The sequence below is a fragment of the Juglans regia genome, chromosome 12 (genome assembly GCF_001411555.2).
Source record: "Juglans regia cultivar Chandler chromosome 12, Walnut 2.0, whole genome shotgun sequence".
In the NCBI taxonomy this organism is placed as follows: Eukaryota; Viridiplantae; Streptophyta; class Magnoliopsida; order Fagales; family Juglandaceae; genus Juglans; species Juglans regia.
The window spans coordinates 7,030,273-7,045,083 of record NC_049912.1 but is presented as its reverse complement, the minus strand read 5'-3'; the positions used below and the strand labels follow the sequence as shown (position 1 = coordinate 7,045,083).

Here is a 14,811-nt window from a genome sequence, read left to right as displayed (position 1 = left end):
AAACTTTTCAAAATTGCCACTAAAGCCCTAAAATTTTACTATTTTCAAATGAGCCCCAAAATTAACCAAGCCTCATAAACCCCATATTTTCTATGTTCTAAAACCATCTATACCTTTAGAATTTTAACAATCAAATTGAAACTATGCTAGTCACACCCCCCAACTTGTGGCATGCATTCCATTAATGCCTAAATGCGATTTCAACTAATTAACCCTTATGGATGCTTTTGTACCTCATTTCATTAAGTGCCATGAATTATAATAGCCTTAGTGAAAAATTAAAAACTTAAGTTTAGGTTATACAAGTTCATCCCAACACTTAATCAACCAAGAGATGTTTCAAAAACTTAATAAAATCATGCATTTTCATTCTTATCCCAATCACAAGACTTTTCTAAATGCACATTATTAAAGCCTGGGTAAACGACTCAAAACATCCACAAGTTAAGCATAAACTAATCAAAGCCGTTCATGCTTTAGATGAACAACACAAGATAGAATTAAGGCCTATTATGGCATGCTTTGATGTTTGAACTAAACCATAAAAGTTCATTTTAAGACATTTTTTAATCGTATCAAATCATATCAAGTCATGCCATGGATAAAAAATTCAACCCATAATAATTTATTTCATCAAGACTTCAAATTTGACCCGGTTTGATATTAGCATGCTAAACCTTAATTAAACATACTCAACATCCATTCCCATTCCATAATTTAAAGCCTAACATGTCATTTCAACACTTAACAATAGATAAGACAAGATTACTTATAGCAATTCGTGGCCACTAGAGCTCGCAACACAAGAACAATAAAAAACTCTCAAGAACTTCACTCGGTTTCAGTCTATTGCTTACTATGAGAAGAAAAGATCTCAAAGTGGAGGCTTGGAGGGGAGGTGTGGAGAGATGAGGAAGCGAGGAAGGTATTTATAGGCTTCAAGAGGGGAGGGGATGTTGACCTTGGCTGAAGGAGGGCTTGGTGATTGGTTGAGTGGGCGATGGAGTGTGGTGGTGAGATTTATTGCTTGTGTAATCACTTGTGCAGGTGAATAGTATTCAAACCTTCATGATTTCTTCATTTTAGCTGCTTCAAGGTGCTTAGTTGGTGCAAGTGCGGCAATGGTGTGAAAAAGAAAAAGAAAAAGAAAAAAAGGCATGAAGCCATGACATGATGCCGTCGAATAGTAGTATGAAAATCTAGATAGATTTTCATCTCTTACTTGCATCACTTTTGTTTTATCGCTATGGCTGATTTGTGCAGGTACAATGTCTTTCTTTGAAGGCTTTCTTAAGTGGTAGAAGGTGGACGATTGGCTAACAAGTGCTCAAGTGTGTGCAGCTCATGGAAGAGTGTGGAGTAGCCAAATGGTTCAAGCTTGATGTCCATCGGCTTGTGGTGTTTGGCTTGGGGGAAAACTTGGTCAGAACTTCATGATAGCTTTGAATAGTTCATGGGGATTGGAGGGAAAGGGAGGTGGCTTGTGGTGTTGGCTCAACCAAGAGCAAAAAATGAAACAAAAACAATGCCACTCGGTTTGGATTCAACTAGGCTTCTAATAGAACCGATTGGGTCTTTTTTTGTTTGGTTCCATGGAGCTAATTCATCCACCAATCAAACTAAACTAAGAGGGGCAATGAGAGGTTTTAAAATAGGACAATGCCCTTGAGAAAAAGGTGCAATTGGCTTGGGCTAGGGGCTGAATTGGTGCAATGCACAATGCAATGTATCAAGGTGCCGATTGTGGTGATTGGGGCATTGACATGTCTTTTCCTCTATTGACATGTGTTGGATCAAGATTAAACTTCTAATTTGATCTAATAATGATGCAAATCAATAATAGAAACAATACATTTCAGATAAAAAATGTGGAAAAGAATTAAAAGGAAAATTACGCTCAAAACATGGTTTAAATGTTACTAATCATGTGTAAGTTGATTAATACCCTTAACCCAAGCTAGAAGCTTAATTATGGTCAAGTAGGGACCTTAGGGCCCTAAGGTACTTCTTGGGCTTGAGGAAAACCAATGGTATGGTGCATGTGGGCTTCAATTAGAAGTGTAAAAATGAAAGACAAGGCTTTTGGGCCTTGTTGGGCTTGAAGGGCTATTTGTGTAAGTCTCTTGGTTGTGGGCTCTTGGTGTATGTCATTGAGTGGACCTTATGTTCAGATTTAAGGGTTTATATAATGCCTCAAAGATCTATCAAGATTGGGTCAAAATGGTATGTCTTTCTATGGTTGGACCAAGGGCCTCTACTATTACCAAGTTTGGACCTAATTTCTAAGGCTTGCCAAGAAAGTCCTAAGTTTCTTGAATCCATATGGGTCTTGGCCTGTGGCATTTATCCTTCGCCCACCGCATCCTTAATAATTGAGGGCCCTAGATAAAACACTATTGGAATCAATCCTAAATTCACCAATGCTTAGCCCTTTTGGCTTAATCCACTAAGGATGTCAAGTGTCATTCCCATATTAGCTTCTTGACAATTAAACAAAACAAAATATTAGAGACCTTTGAATGATACAAAATGTGATTCTCATGCTAAAATAATCCAAATATATATATATATATATATATATATATATAGTCCAACAATAACAACTTACACTAACTAAGATTAATGGAGCTAATGGTTAAGTTTTAAAAAAAGCTTTTTAGGCGAGATGTTACATCCTGGCTCCCTTAAAATAAGATTTCATCCTCGAAATCGGGGTCTTAGTTAGTAGACACACACACACACACATAATTGCTAAGAATAAGCTTACCAATGGCTCTAAGGCTTAGAGCTCGAAGAGGGGCCTTCGGTGTCATCTTTTGTGTGACACCCCTAAACTCCCGCTTGGGATGTAACAAAGACTTAGAGCGTTAGAAAATATAACACAAAGTTACATACCCCTGTTCATGACAGTTAATTTGTAATGCATCATAGAATGCGACTAGCAGTATGCAATAATCACAACAAAATAAGGGTGAATAATTTTAACTAATGCTAGAATGATCTAAGACATCCCAATAGCATTAATATTCATCATGTGTTCAAACGATAAGGTAGCACATCCTCAATACAAAATACTTAAATAATAGGTCTCCATGATTAGATCAATTTCTTCATACGTTCTAAGATACGAAGGGTTAGAGCTATGAACATCAAAATAAGATCTAATCTTCGATCGAGGTGCGACTCCTCTTCAATCAGTCGAATCCACTGGTCCATCTTGTCCGTTCTTGTCTGGTCCTAATACAACTTTTATCATCCCGAGATGAATGATAGTAGATCCACAAGGGGTGAGATTTACTTAAAACTTCAGTACGTTAAACAACCAACGTGCACAAAAATAAATTATGCATGATAAATGATAAATATGAAATGCATGTTGTTCATAAAATCAATATTTGTACACCATCCAAATTCCTCAACTTTTCAGAAAAAAATTTGAGGCACATTTTCATATAGAGAACATTTTCTTAATTCTACTTTAAAAACAAAACATTTCATCATTGTTAAGTATTATTTGATGATCACATTAATCATAACGTATGATATCATCATAGTTTCCCCATATGCACTATGAGTACCTGCTGGTGACCGTAGTATAACTCATGTTGAAACTATGTTGTTTGCAGACTCGTTCTCAGTGCATTGGTAACATAACATGACACTATCATAACATCATAACATATACACCTACTAGGTTATGTGTCATAAAATTTTGACTTCGCTATGACGTTTTTTAGAAAGAACACATTCGAAGCCCGTTGACTGTTATTTGTCAATCCAGGGGATACAACTCCATTTTTATTCATTCTAGAGTGGACTGAGGAGTTCTGCTAGGATACATTTCCATCCTAACCTTTGGGGTCATGACAAAAATTAAGTTTTCATGTTATGCTTGAAAATATTTTTCATGACATGCATTTATAAGTATGCTTCATGTGAAAATGACAATTTTATAAAAAAATGGCTCAAATGATGAAAAATTGCACTTGTCATGTAAGCAATTAGTCATGTATTCAATGTATCATATAATATGATTTTTTATGGTCAAATGACAATTTATATCATGAATGTGACATTTATCAATAAATCATAAATAAATTATCGAAGCATAAGTTAGAGGTCAACTTACAAACTAAAGTTTAGAAAATCGTAGTGGTTGTAAACAAGGATATACTAAGTTAGGGTTTGAGCTTCCAAGAAAGATGTTCAAAATCAAAAGGGTTAAAAAATGAGTATTTACAAAAATACCCCTAAACTTTCCAAAATTGCCACTAAGGTCATAAATTTTTACTATTTGTAAATGAGCCGCAAATTTAACCAAACTTCATATACCTCATATTTTATATGTTCTAAAACCATATATGCCCTTAGAATTGTAAAATGCAAAGTGCAACTATACCAAACACACTCAACCCGTTGCATGCAATTCCTTAAGGCCTAGATGTGATTCCAATTATTCAACCTCTATGGATGCAAGTGTACTCATATTCATCAAGTGCCAATAGTAGTTATAACCTTAGGGATAAATTAAAAACTTTGGCTTAGGTCATACAAGTTCATCCCAACACGTAATCATGGCCTTAAGACCTTAATCTTCAATGATCCGACCATTAAGCATATACATGATAGTTCTAGCATTCTTCAACAAGAGATGTTTCAAAAACTTATGCATTTTCCTTCTCATCCCAATCACAAGGCTTTTCTAAATTCACTTTATTCAAGTCTAGGTAAAAATAAACAAAACTTTCATAAGTTAAGCATAAACTAATAAAAAACCAATGCATGCTAGATGATCAAAACAAGATAGAATTAAATCCTATTATAGCATGCCTCCAAATTTGAAATTAAACCTTAAAAATTCATTACAAGACATTTTTGGATCACATAAAATCATATAATTTCATGCCATGGCTAAAAAAGTTCAACCCAAAATAATTTCTTTCATCAAAACTTTAAATTTGACCCTGTTTAACATTAGCATGCTAAACCTTAATTAAACTCACTCAAAATCCATTCTCATGCCATAATTTAAATCCTAACATATCATTTTAACACTTAAAAATAGATAGGGCAAGATTACTTATAGCAATTCGTGGTCCTTAGAGCTCCTAACACAAGATCACTCAAGAACTCTCAAGAACTTCACTCGGTTTCACTCTATTGCTTACTAAGGGAAGAAAATCTCTCAAGAACTCAAGAAGAGACTTTGAGGAGTGGTGTGGAGAGATGAGAAAGTGAGGATGGTATTTATAGACTTCAAGAGGGGAGGGGACGTTAACTTGGTTGAAGGAGGGCCTGGTGATTCGTTGAGTGGGCGGTGGAGTGTGGTAGTGAGATTTCCAGCTTGTGTTAACACTTGTGCAGGTGAATAGTGTTCAAACCTCCATGATTTCTTCATTTCAGCTGCTACAAGGTGCTAAGTGGGTGTAGGTGCTGCCATGGTATGAAAATAAAAAGAAAACAAAAAAACGAGGCATGAAATCATGCCATGATGCTTTCAGGTAGTAGTCTAAAAATCTGGACAGATTTTCATCTCTTGCTTGTATCACTTTTGTTTTATCTAAATGGCTGGTTTGTACAGGTGTCATGACACTCTTTAAAGGCTTTTCAAGTGGAGGATTAGCTAGTAAGTGCTCAAGTGTGTGCAGCTCATGGAAGAGGGTGGAGTAGCCAAACGGTTCAATCTTGATGCCCATCGGTTTGTGGTGTTTGGCTTAAGGAAAAACTTGGTCAAGTTTTCATGATGGCCTTAAGGGATTAATGGGGATTGGAGGGAAAGGGAGGTGGTGTGTGGTGTTGGCTCAATCAAGAGCAGAAACTCCAACAAGCACAATGCCACTTTGTTTGGCTTCAACTAGGCTTCTAATGGAACCAGTTGGGTCTTTTTGGTTTGGTTCCTTTGAGCCAATTCGTCCAAAAATCAAACTGAACTAAGAGGAATAATATGAGGTGTTAAAGGATGAACACTTTCTTGAGAAAAAGGTGCAATTGGCATGCGCTAGGGGCTAAACTGGTGCAATGTAGAAAGTGATGCATCAAGGTGTCGATTGTGGTGATTTGGGCATTGAAATATTTTTGCCTCTATTGACATGTGTTGGGTGAAGATTAAACTTCTAATTTGACCTAAGAATAATTCAAATCATTAATAGAATCAGTAAATTTCAGATAAAAAATGTGAAAAATAATTAAAAGGAAAAGTAAGCTCAAAACATGATTTAGAGGTCATTAATCATGTGTAAGCTGATTAATGCCCTTAACCCAAGCAATAAGCTTAATTATGGTCAAGTGGGGACCTTAGGGGCATGGGGTACTACTTGAACTTGAGGGAAACCAATGGTATGGTGTATGTGGATTCAATTAGAAGTGTAAAAATGGATCACAAGGCTTTGGGCCTTGTTGGGGTTGAATGGCCATTTGTGTAAGTCTCTTGGTTATGGGCTCGTGGCGTGGGTCATTGAGTGGACCTTGTGTTCAGATTTGAGGGCTCATACAAGACCTCAAAGATCTATCAAGATTGGGTCAAAATGGTATGTCTTTCTATGGTTGGGTCATTACTATTACCAAGTTATGCCCAAGTCAAGCCTTTTCCAAGTTTGGGCCTAATTTCTAAGGCTTGCCAAGAAAGGCCTAAGCTTCCTAAATCCATATGGTTCTTGGTTGATGGTAGCTATCTTTAGCCCACCACATCCTTAGTGATTGAGGGCCCTAGTTAAAATATTATTGGGCTCACACCTAAATCCACCCATACTTATCCATTTTAGCTTAGCCTACTAAGGATGTCAAGTGTCATTCCCTTATTGGATTCTTGAAAATTAATCAAAATAAAATACTAGAGATCTTCCAATGATACAAAATGTGATTCTCATGCTAGAATATTCCCAAAAAAAAAAAAAGAAATTCCAACAATAACAACTTACACTAACTAAAATTAAGGGAGCTAATGGTTAAGACCTAACAAGCTTTTTAGGCAGGGTGTTACATCCACCCCCTTAAAATAAGATTTGTTCCTCAAAGTTGAGGTCTTAGCTAGTAAAAAAACACACACACAACATACAATTCCTAAGCATAAGCTTACTAATGGCTCTAAGGCTCGAAGCTCGAAGCTCGAAGCTCGAAGCTCGAAGAAGGGCCTTCAGTGTCATCTTCTGTTAACTGGTCCTGCATGTTATAGTAGTAAGCATCCTCTTTGGATTCATAATATGCGTTGACTCGCTCCTCATTCGTCCTCCATTGCCTAATTTTGTTGCTCTCAATCTCTGGATCTCCTTCCTCGCGAAAGCGTATACGGCTCAATGAAGAGTCAGACATCTTTGACATATCGGTCGGAGGAGGAGTAGGGTACAACTACTCCTGCACTCCCTGTCATTGCTCCGTTGCCTAGCTAGACTCAGGCTGATCGGGTGTAGTGGGAATGATCGAGCTAGTTTGGCATTTAAGCCAACAAGCCCTAGTCTCACCCATCTAGCTAATGGGGTGATATGGTTGTTGCTCCTCATGAGGTAGGGCTCTCCATGTCCTGATGTTACCTTTCCTATTCATGCTCAAGAATATGTGTCTGATGCTACTCGAATCTCTCTTGCTGAGTCTAGTAGGAGTCTATCATATGATTCCGCCTTCTTTTTCATTGCTCAGCTCTTAGCCTCCATAATCGGCTGGGGGTCATATATAATCATCGAGCGGCTCTCCCATTACCGGTCATGGTGATGTTGTAAATAACGAGGGAGATACGGTTCATACAGCGAAAATAGATGGATGCCATGCGTGCATGAATGGATGCATATGCCATGATGCAATGTGATGTCACACAAGTCACAAGCCAAACAAGTAAGGGTATTTGGTCTTCATGTCATCCTCTTTCTCCCATGTGGCTTCTTCAATGTCATGGTTTCACCAAAGAACTTTGACTAGAGGAATTTTCTGATTCCTGAGTTCCTTTTCCTTCGAGTCAGTAATCTGAATAGGTATTTCCTCATAGGTTAGGTTAGGTTGTAATGATATATCCTCTATATCTACAGCTGCTAGCGTATGCTTTCCAAAACTTTTCTTAACGGTGAGATACGTGGAATACGTCATGAATTCCTTGGAATTCAGCTGGAAGATCCAATCTATAAGCAACCAATATTTCATAAGGTCCCACATACTTTGGACTTAGTTTCCCCTTTTTCCCAAACCGAACTACTCCTCTCATTGGCGATACTTTGAGGTAGACCCAGACACCAACTTTGAACTAAATGCTCATTCTCTGACATTTGGCGTAGCTCTTCTGTCTATCTTGAGCAACCTTCATTCTTTCTTTTATCAATTGAATTTTCTCCGTCATCTCTTGCAAAATCTCCACACCACAGATCTTTCCTTCTCCTACTTCATCCATGTATAAGGAAGATCTGTATTTCCTTCAATACAAAGCTTCGTAGGGCACCATCATGCTTTTCCCAATCACCTTTCTCTTGCAAAGTACATGCTTTCAACATTTCTTCTAGAGTCTAGATTGTCCGTTCAGTTTAAAGATGATAGGTACTACTAAATTTCAACTTAGTGCCCATTGTATCTTGAAGTCCTTGCCAAAAACACTAGGTAAAACAGGTATCCCTATCTGATACGATCATCTTTGAAACTCAATGTAGTTGCACTATTTCTGATAAAAAACCGAGTTAACTTCTCCATAGGGTTGGTATTTTTCATTGGCAAAAAGTGAGCACTTTTTATAAGGCGATCGACCGCAATCCAAATAGAGTTATTACACTTTGAGGTCCTTGGTAGTCCAACCACGAAGTCCATTGAGACGTCCTCCCCATTTACATTCTAGGATTGGAAGTGGTTGCAACTCACCAGCAGGTCTTTGATGTTCTACCTTCACTACTCTATAGATAGTCAAGGTGATTTCGGATCAGCTGGAATCACCTTTCGGTCTTAATAGTATAACAACCCATTATCTCTGAGGGTGAAACCTTCTGGCCCTTCCTTCATTTCAACCTTCTCCTTGACTTCTAACCATTTGGGATTTTGCATATGTCGCTTCATCACTTCCTCCCATTCTATTAGTACAAATTCTTGTACTACAGCGAGAGATGCATCAGGTTGGAGATCCTTAATTAATAAACTCCTAATACTATGTAGGAGTGACTCCATTGCTGGGCCAGAATCTCAAGGATCACCCTTTTTCGTTTTACGACTTAGTGCATATGCTACATCGTTAGCTTTCCCAAGGTGATACTTGATTTCACACTGGTAATCACTAATCTTTTCCAACCATCCAGACATACTTGACATTTTTCTTGGTTAGAGCAGTGAAGGATCCTGATAGCTTGGAGAATCTTTCGAAGAATCTCCAATAATAACTAACTAATCCCAAGAAGCTTTCAATCTCAGCCACATTAGTCAGATGCTTCCAATTCATCACAGCTTCGATCTCCTTGGCTTAAGATTAGATGCCCCAAGAACCTCACCTCTTAAAGATAAAATTCACACTTCCTGAATTTGGCATATAACTTCTGCTCTTTTAATCTTTCTAAATCCAAACAGAGATGTTGCTTGTGCTCCTCACTTCTATTGTAAATCAATATGTCATCAATGAATACAACAACAAAGCTATCCAGGTAAGGTCTGAATACTCTGTTCGTCATATCCATGAATATGGCAGGGGCATTGATTAGACCAAAGGGCATTACTAGGAATTCATAGAGCCCGAATTTGGTTTGGAATGACGACTTAGGGATATCCTGCTCCCAAATCTGGAGCTGATGATACCATGACCTCAAGTCTATCTTCGAGAACACTGACGCTCCTTGCAACTGATCTAATAGGTCATCGATACGTGATAACAAATACTTGTTTGTTATTGTTACCTTGTTCAATTCACTATAGTTAATGCACATCCTTAACGATTCATCCTTCTTCTTTACAAACAAAACTAGCGCACCCCAAGGTGACAAACTAGGTTGAATGAATCCATTCTCCAGAAGTTTCTCTATCTTCTCCTTTAACTCCTTGAGCTCTAATGGGGCCATACGATAAGGTTCTCTATGGATAGGGGTTGTAACAGGTTCCAATTCTATAATGAATTATGTTTATCTATCGGGAGGTAATCCAGGTAGGTCGTCAGTGAAAACCTCAGGATATTCTTCAACTATGGGTATCCCCTGAATGTCCTTATCACTATAAGAATCTTTGACTATGAATGCTAGATAGGTCGTAGCACCACTAGCGATGCACTTCCTTACTTGCAAAGTTGATATTAGAGAGGGGTAGCCTTCACAATCCCTCCTGTATAACGGATTTGTCCAACTTCTGGTGGATCGAAGATGATCTCCTCGTTTCCACAATCTATCCTAGCAAAGTGCTTGGATAGCCAGTTCTTCCCGAGTATAAAATCAAATTCTAATAAATTAAAGACGATTAGATCTGCTTCCATCACTCTTCCGCCTAGGCTTAGCGGGTAGTTCCTAAGGACTCGAGTACAGATGATCGCACTCTCATCAGGAATCGTCACTGCTACTACTTGAGGTAATGTTTGGGTCTACAGGTTACATGTGCGTGCAAACGCCGTGGACACAAAAGACCACGTAGTGTTGGAGTAAATAAAGCGTAGGGCGTATATTCATATAGTGTGATCTTCCCTAAAGCATAATTAACTACCACATACTTAGCAACTAATTTATAAGATCAAATTTCTAAAAGAGGGGTGCTAAAAAAGATTATCAGTGATAACTATCGTTTCTTCATCTTCAGAAATTTTATCGTCTATCTATCTTGGGGTTATAGTGTACACAAGAGCTTGGGCAGGCGACCTTTGGTTTGGCCAATTGTTAGGAGCATTCCTTCCATCTTGTGCATTTTGGGGCACACTCGAATCATGTGCCCTAGTTGTCCGCATCGAAAGTACACCCCTAAACCTACTCGGCATTCTTCGCTGTGAATTTTTTTGCAGTTCTTGCAAGTTATAGGTGGGGCTGGCATGATGCCTTTGCTCTTGACAGCTCCTTGTATTATCCTCCTTTTGGCATTATTCCCTCATGTCGAGAAGGAATAAGAACTGTTTTGTTCTAGGTTAATCTAGGCTGCAACGCTCCGTTGTTCTACCTTTATTATGGAGACCACATTAACTAATTTCTAGAAGTTGTTAATGCGAAAACAGGCCACATAACTGCAGATTCGGGGTTGTAGTCCTCCTTGAAATTTCTATGCCTACATCTTCTCGGTAGCGATCAGATGTGGAGTGAACCTTCCTAGCTCCATAAATTTTGTAGCGTACTATTCGACAGGTTAGTTCCCTTGTAATAGTGTGGCAGATTCTTGAGCCTTGTGCTACTTTATTGATTTCGGGAAGCATTGATTATCGAACTCCTTTTTGAACCTATACCAGGTCAAAGCTGCAATGTTGCCCAATTTCCTTATCAACAGTTGTCTCTTGGTATCCCACCAGATACCAGCCTCACCTTGCAGCAAATGTCCTGCGTACTGCACCTTCTACTCCTCAATATAGCCACTGATCTCGAAGGTCCTATCGAGATAGAGTAGCCACTTGTTGGCTTTCATGGGTCCTTCGATTCCTTTGAAACTAGGGTATCTATATATTAAGAACTTCTTGTATGAGTAGCCTCGACTTTCCATCCTTTCCTACCTTTCTTGGTGAGGCTATTGCTAGTTTTGCCTCAGGATAATCTCCTGATGTTGCTTCATCGTCTCTGTCATCTAGCGAATTGCATCCGCCAAGTCATGTCCTCCATCCAACGAGTGTTCTAGTTCTCTGCGAGCATTGGATCCCTCAAGGTTCCTTTCCCTTCTATCATGTGTCATTTTGCTTCCCTCGATCAAATCTTGAGAGGCACGCGTATCAGATCCATCTCCAACTTCAAGATTTAAGCCTATCCAAATTAAAGATTCACACCTACACTCTGGCATGTCATTCCTAAGGATATGTGGTTTTATCTAGAGATGTAATTGCTCTAATACCACCCTATGACGCCCCCAATTCTCCGCTTGGGATGAAACGGATTCTTAGAGCATCGAGACATGCAACACAAGGTTATATACCCCCTGTTCATGACAATTAATATCCAATGTATCATAGAATGCAACCAGCACTATGCAATAATCACAGTGGAATAAGGGTGAATAATTATAACTGATGCCAAAATGAACTAAAACATCCCAATAGTATTAATATTCATCATGAGTTTAAACGATAAGGTAGCACATCCTCAATACAAAATACTTAAATAATAAGTCTCCATGATTAGATCAATTCATTCATACGCTCTAAAGTATGAAGAGTTAGAGCTATGAAGATGAAAATAAGAGGTCCAACTCTTCTTCAATTAGTTGGATACACTGGTCCATCCTATCCATCATCGTCTAGTCTTGAAACAACTTCTATCATCCCGAGAGAAATGATAGTGGGTCCACAAGGGGTGAGACTTATTTAAAATTTCAGTAAGTTAAACAACCAACATGCACAAAAAGGTTATACTAAGTTAGGATCAGAGCTTCTAAGAGAGATGTTCATAACCAAAAGGGTTAAAAAATTAGTATTTACAAAAATACCCCTAAATTTTCACTATTTACAAACGAGCCCCAAAATTAACAAAACTTGAAAATCCTTATATTTTCGATGTTCTAAAACCATCTATGCCTTTAGAATTTTAAGAATCAAAGTGAAACTATACTAATCATACCCAACCCGTGGCATGCATTCCATCAATGCCTAAGTGTGATTTCAACTAATTAACCCCTATAGACGCTTGTGTACCTCATTTCATCAAGTGCCATGAATTCTAATAACCTTTATGACAAACTAAAAACTTAAGTTTAGGTCATACAAGTTCATCCCAACACTTAATTAACCAAGAGATGTTTCAAAAACTTAATAAAATCATGCATTTTCATTCTTATCCCAATCACTACACTTTTCTAAATGCACATTATTCAAGCCTAGGTAACTTAATCAAAACTTTCATAAGCTAAGCATAAACTACTCAAAATTGTGCATGCTTTAAATGATCAACACAAGATAGAATTAAGGTCTATTACGACATGCTTCCAACTTCAAAATTAAACAATCAAAGTTCATTCTAAGACAAATTTGAATTATATCAAATCATATCAAGTCATGCCATGGCTAAAAATTTCAACCCAAAATAATTTATTTAATCAAGACTTCAAATTTGACTCGGTTTGACATTAGCATGCTAAACCTTAATTAAACTCACTCAACATCCATTCCCATGCCATAATTTAACAACAGATAGGGCAAGATTACTTACAAAAATTCGTGGCCCTTAGAGCTCCCAATACAAAAACACTCAAGAACTCTCACGAACTTCAAGAATTTCCCTCAGTTTCTCTCTATTGCTTACTAAGGGAAGAAAAGCTCACAAGAACTCAAAAGGAGGCTTGGAGAAGAGTGTGGAGAGATGAGGAAGTGATAGAGGTATTTATAGGCTTCAAGAGGGGAGGGGACGTTGGCCTTGGCTGAAGGAGAGGTTGGTGATTAGTTGAGTGGGCAGTGGAGGGTGGTGGTGAGATTTCCAACTTGTGCCATCACTTGTGTAGGTGAATAGTGTTCAAACCTCCACGATTTCTCCATTTCAGGTGCTGTAAGGTGCTAAGTAAACTTTTGTTTTATCTCCACAACTGGTTTGTGCAGGTATAATGTCACTCTTTGAAGGCTTTTTCAGGTGGTAGGTGGTGGAGGATTTGTTACCAAGTGCTCAAGTGTGTGCATCTCATGGAAGAGGGTGGAGTAGCCAAATGGTTTAATCTTGATGGCCATCAGTTTGTGGTGTTTGGCTTGGGGGAAAACTTGGTCAGAACTTCATGATGGCTTTGAAGGGTTCATGGAGATTGGAGGGAAAGGGAGGTGGTGTGTGGTGTTAGCTCAACCGAGAGCAAAAATTCAAACAAACACAATGTCCCTCAGTTTGGCTTCAACTTGGCTTCTAATGGAACCTGTTAGGTCTTTTTTGGTTTGGTTCCATGGAGCCAATTCATCCAACAATCAAACTAAACTCAGAGGGATAATGTGAGGTGTTAAAAGAGGAAAATGCTATAAGAAAAAGGTGCAATTGGCGTGGGCTTGGGGTTGAATTAGAGCAATGCACAAAGTGATGCTTCAAGGTGTCGATTGTGGTGATTTGGGCGTTGGCATGTCTTTGCCTCTATTGACATGTGTTGGGTCAAGATTAAAATTCTAATTTGATATAATAATGATGCAAATCAATAATAGAATCAATATATTTCAGATAAAAAATGTGGGAAATAATTAAAAGGAAAATTAGGCTCAAAACATGGTTTAGAGGTCACTAATCATGTGTAAGTTCATTAATGCCCTTAATCTAAGTTTAAAGCTTAATTATGGTCAAGTAGGGACCTTAGGGGCGTGGTGTACTTCTTGGACTTGAGGGAAACCAATGGTATGGTGTATGTGGGCTTCAATTAGAAGTGTAAAAATAGAAGACAACGCTTTTGGGCCATGTTGGGCTTGAAGGGCTATTTGTGAAAGTTCCGTGGTTGTGGGCTCTTGGTGTGGGTCATTGAGTGGACTTTATGTTCAAATTTGAGGTTCATATAAGGCCTCAAAGATCTATCAAGATTGGGTCAAAATGACTTATCTTTCAATGGTTGGACCATGGGCCTCTACTATTGCCAAGTTAGGCCCAAGGCTTCAAGCCTACTCCAAGTTTGGGCCTAATTCCTAAGGCTTGCCAAGAATGACCTAAGCTTCTTAAATCATGTGGGTCTTGGCCAATGGCATCTACCCTTAACCCACCACATCCTTAGTAATTGAGGTCCTAGATAAAACACTATTGGGCT

The 14,811-nt window shown here is 38.3% G+C and overlaps 1 protein-coding gene across 1 annotated transcript; it reads right to left on the bottom strand.

Moving 5' to 3' along the window:
- Positions 1 to 7,887: 7,887 nt before the first annotated feature.
- On the bottom strand, positions 7,888 to 8,371 carry LOC109010390. The gene is made up of 2 exons (XM_018991223.1): positions 8,248 to 8,371; positions 7,888 to 8,105 (listed from the first exon to the last, which is right to left on the bottom strand). The coding sequence occupies exons 1-2, from the start codon at positions 8,369 to 8,371 to the stop codon at positions 7,888 to 7,890; spliced, it is 342 nt and encodes a 113-aa protein (XP_018846768.1).
- Between the last annotated feature and the right edge of the window lie 6,440 nt (positions 8,372 to 14,811).

Coding starts and splice junctions, on each gene's coding strand:
- LOC109010390 (XM_018991223.1), bottom strand. CDS start 8,371: ATGGATGAAGTAGGAGAAGGAAAGATCTGTGGTGTGGAGATTTTGCAA. Junction 8,106..8,247: donor ACAGAAGAGCTACGCCAAAT/GTCAGAGAATGA, acceptor GGTTGCTTATAG/ATTGGATCTTCCAGCTGAAT.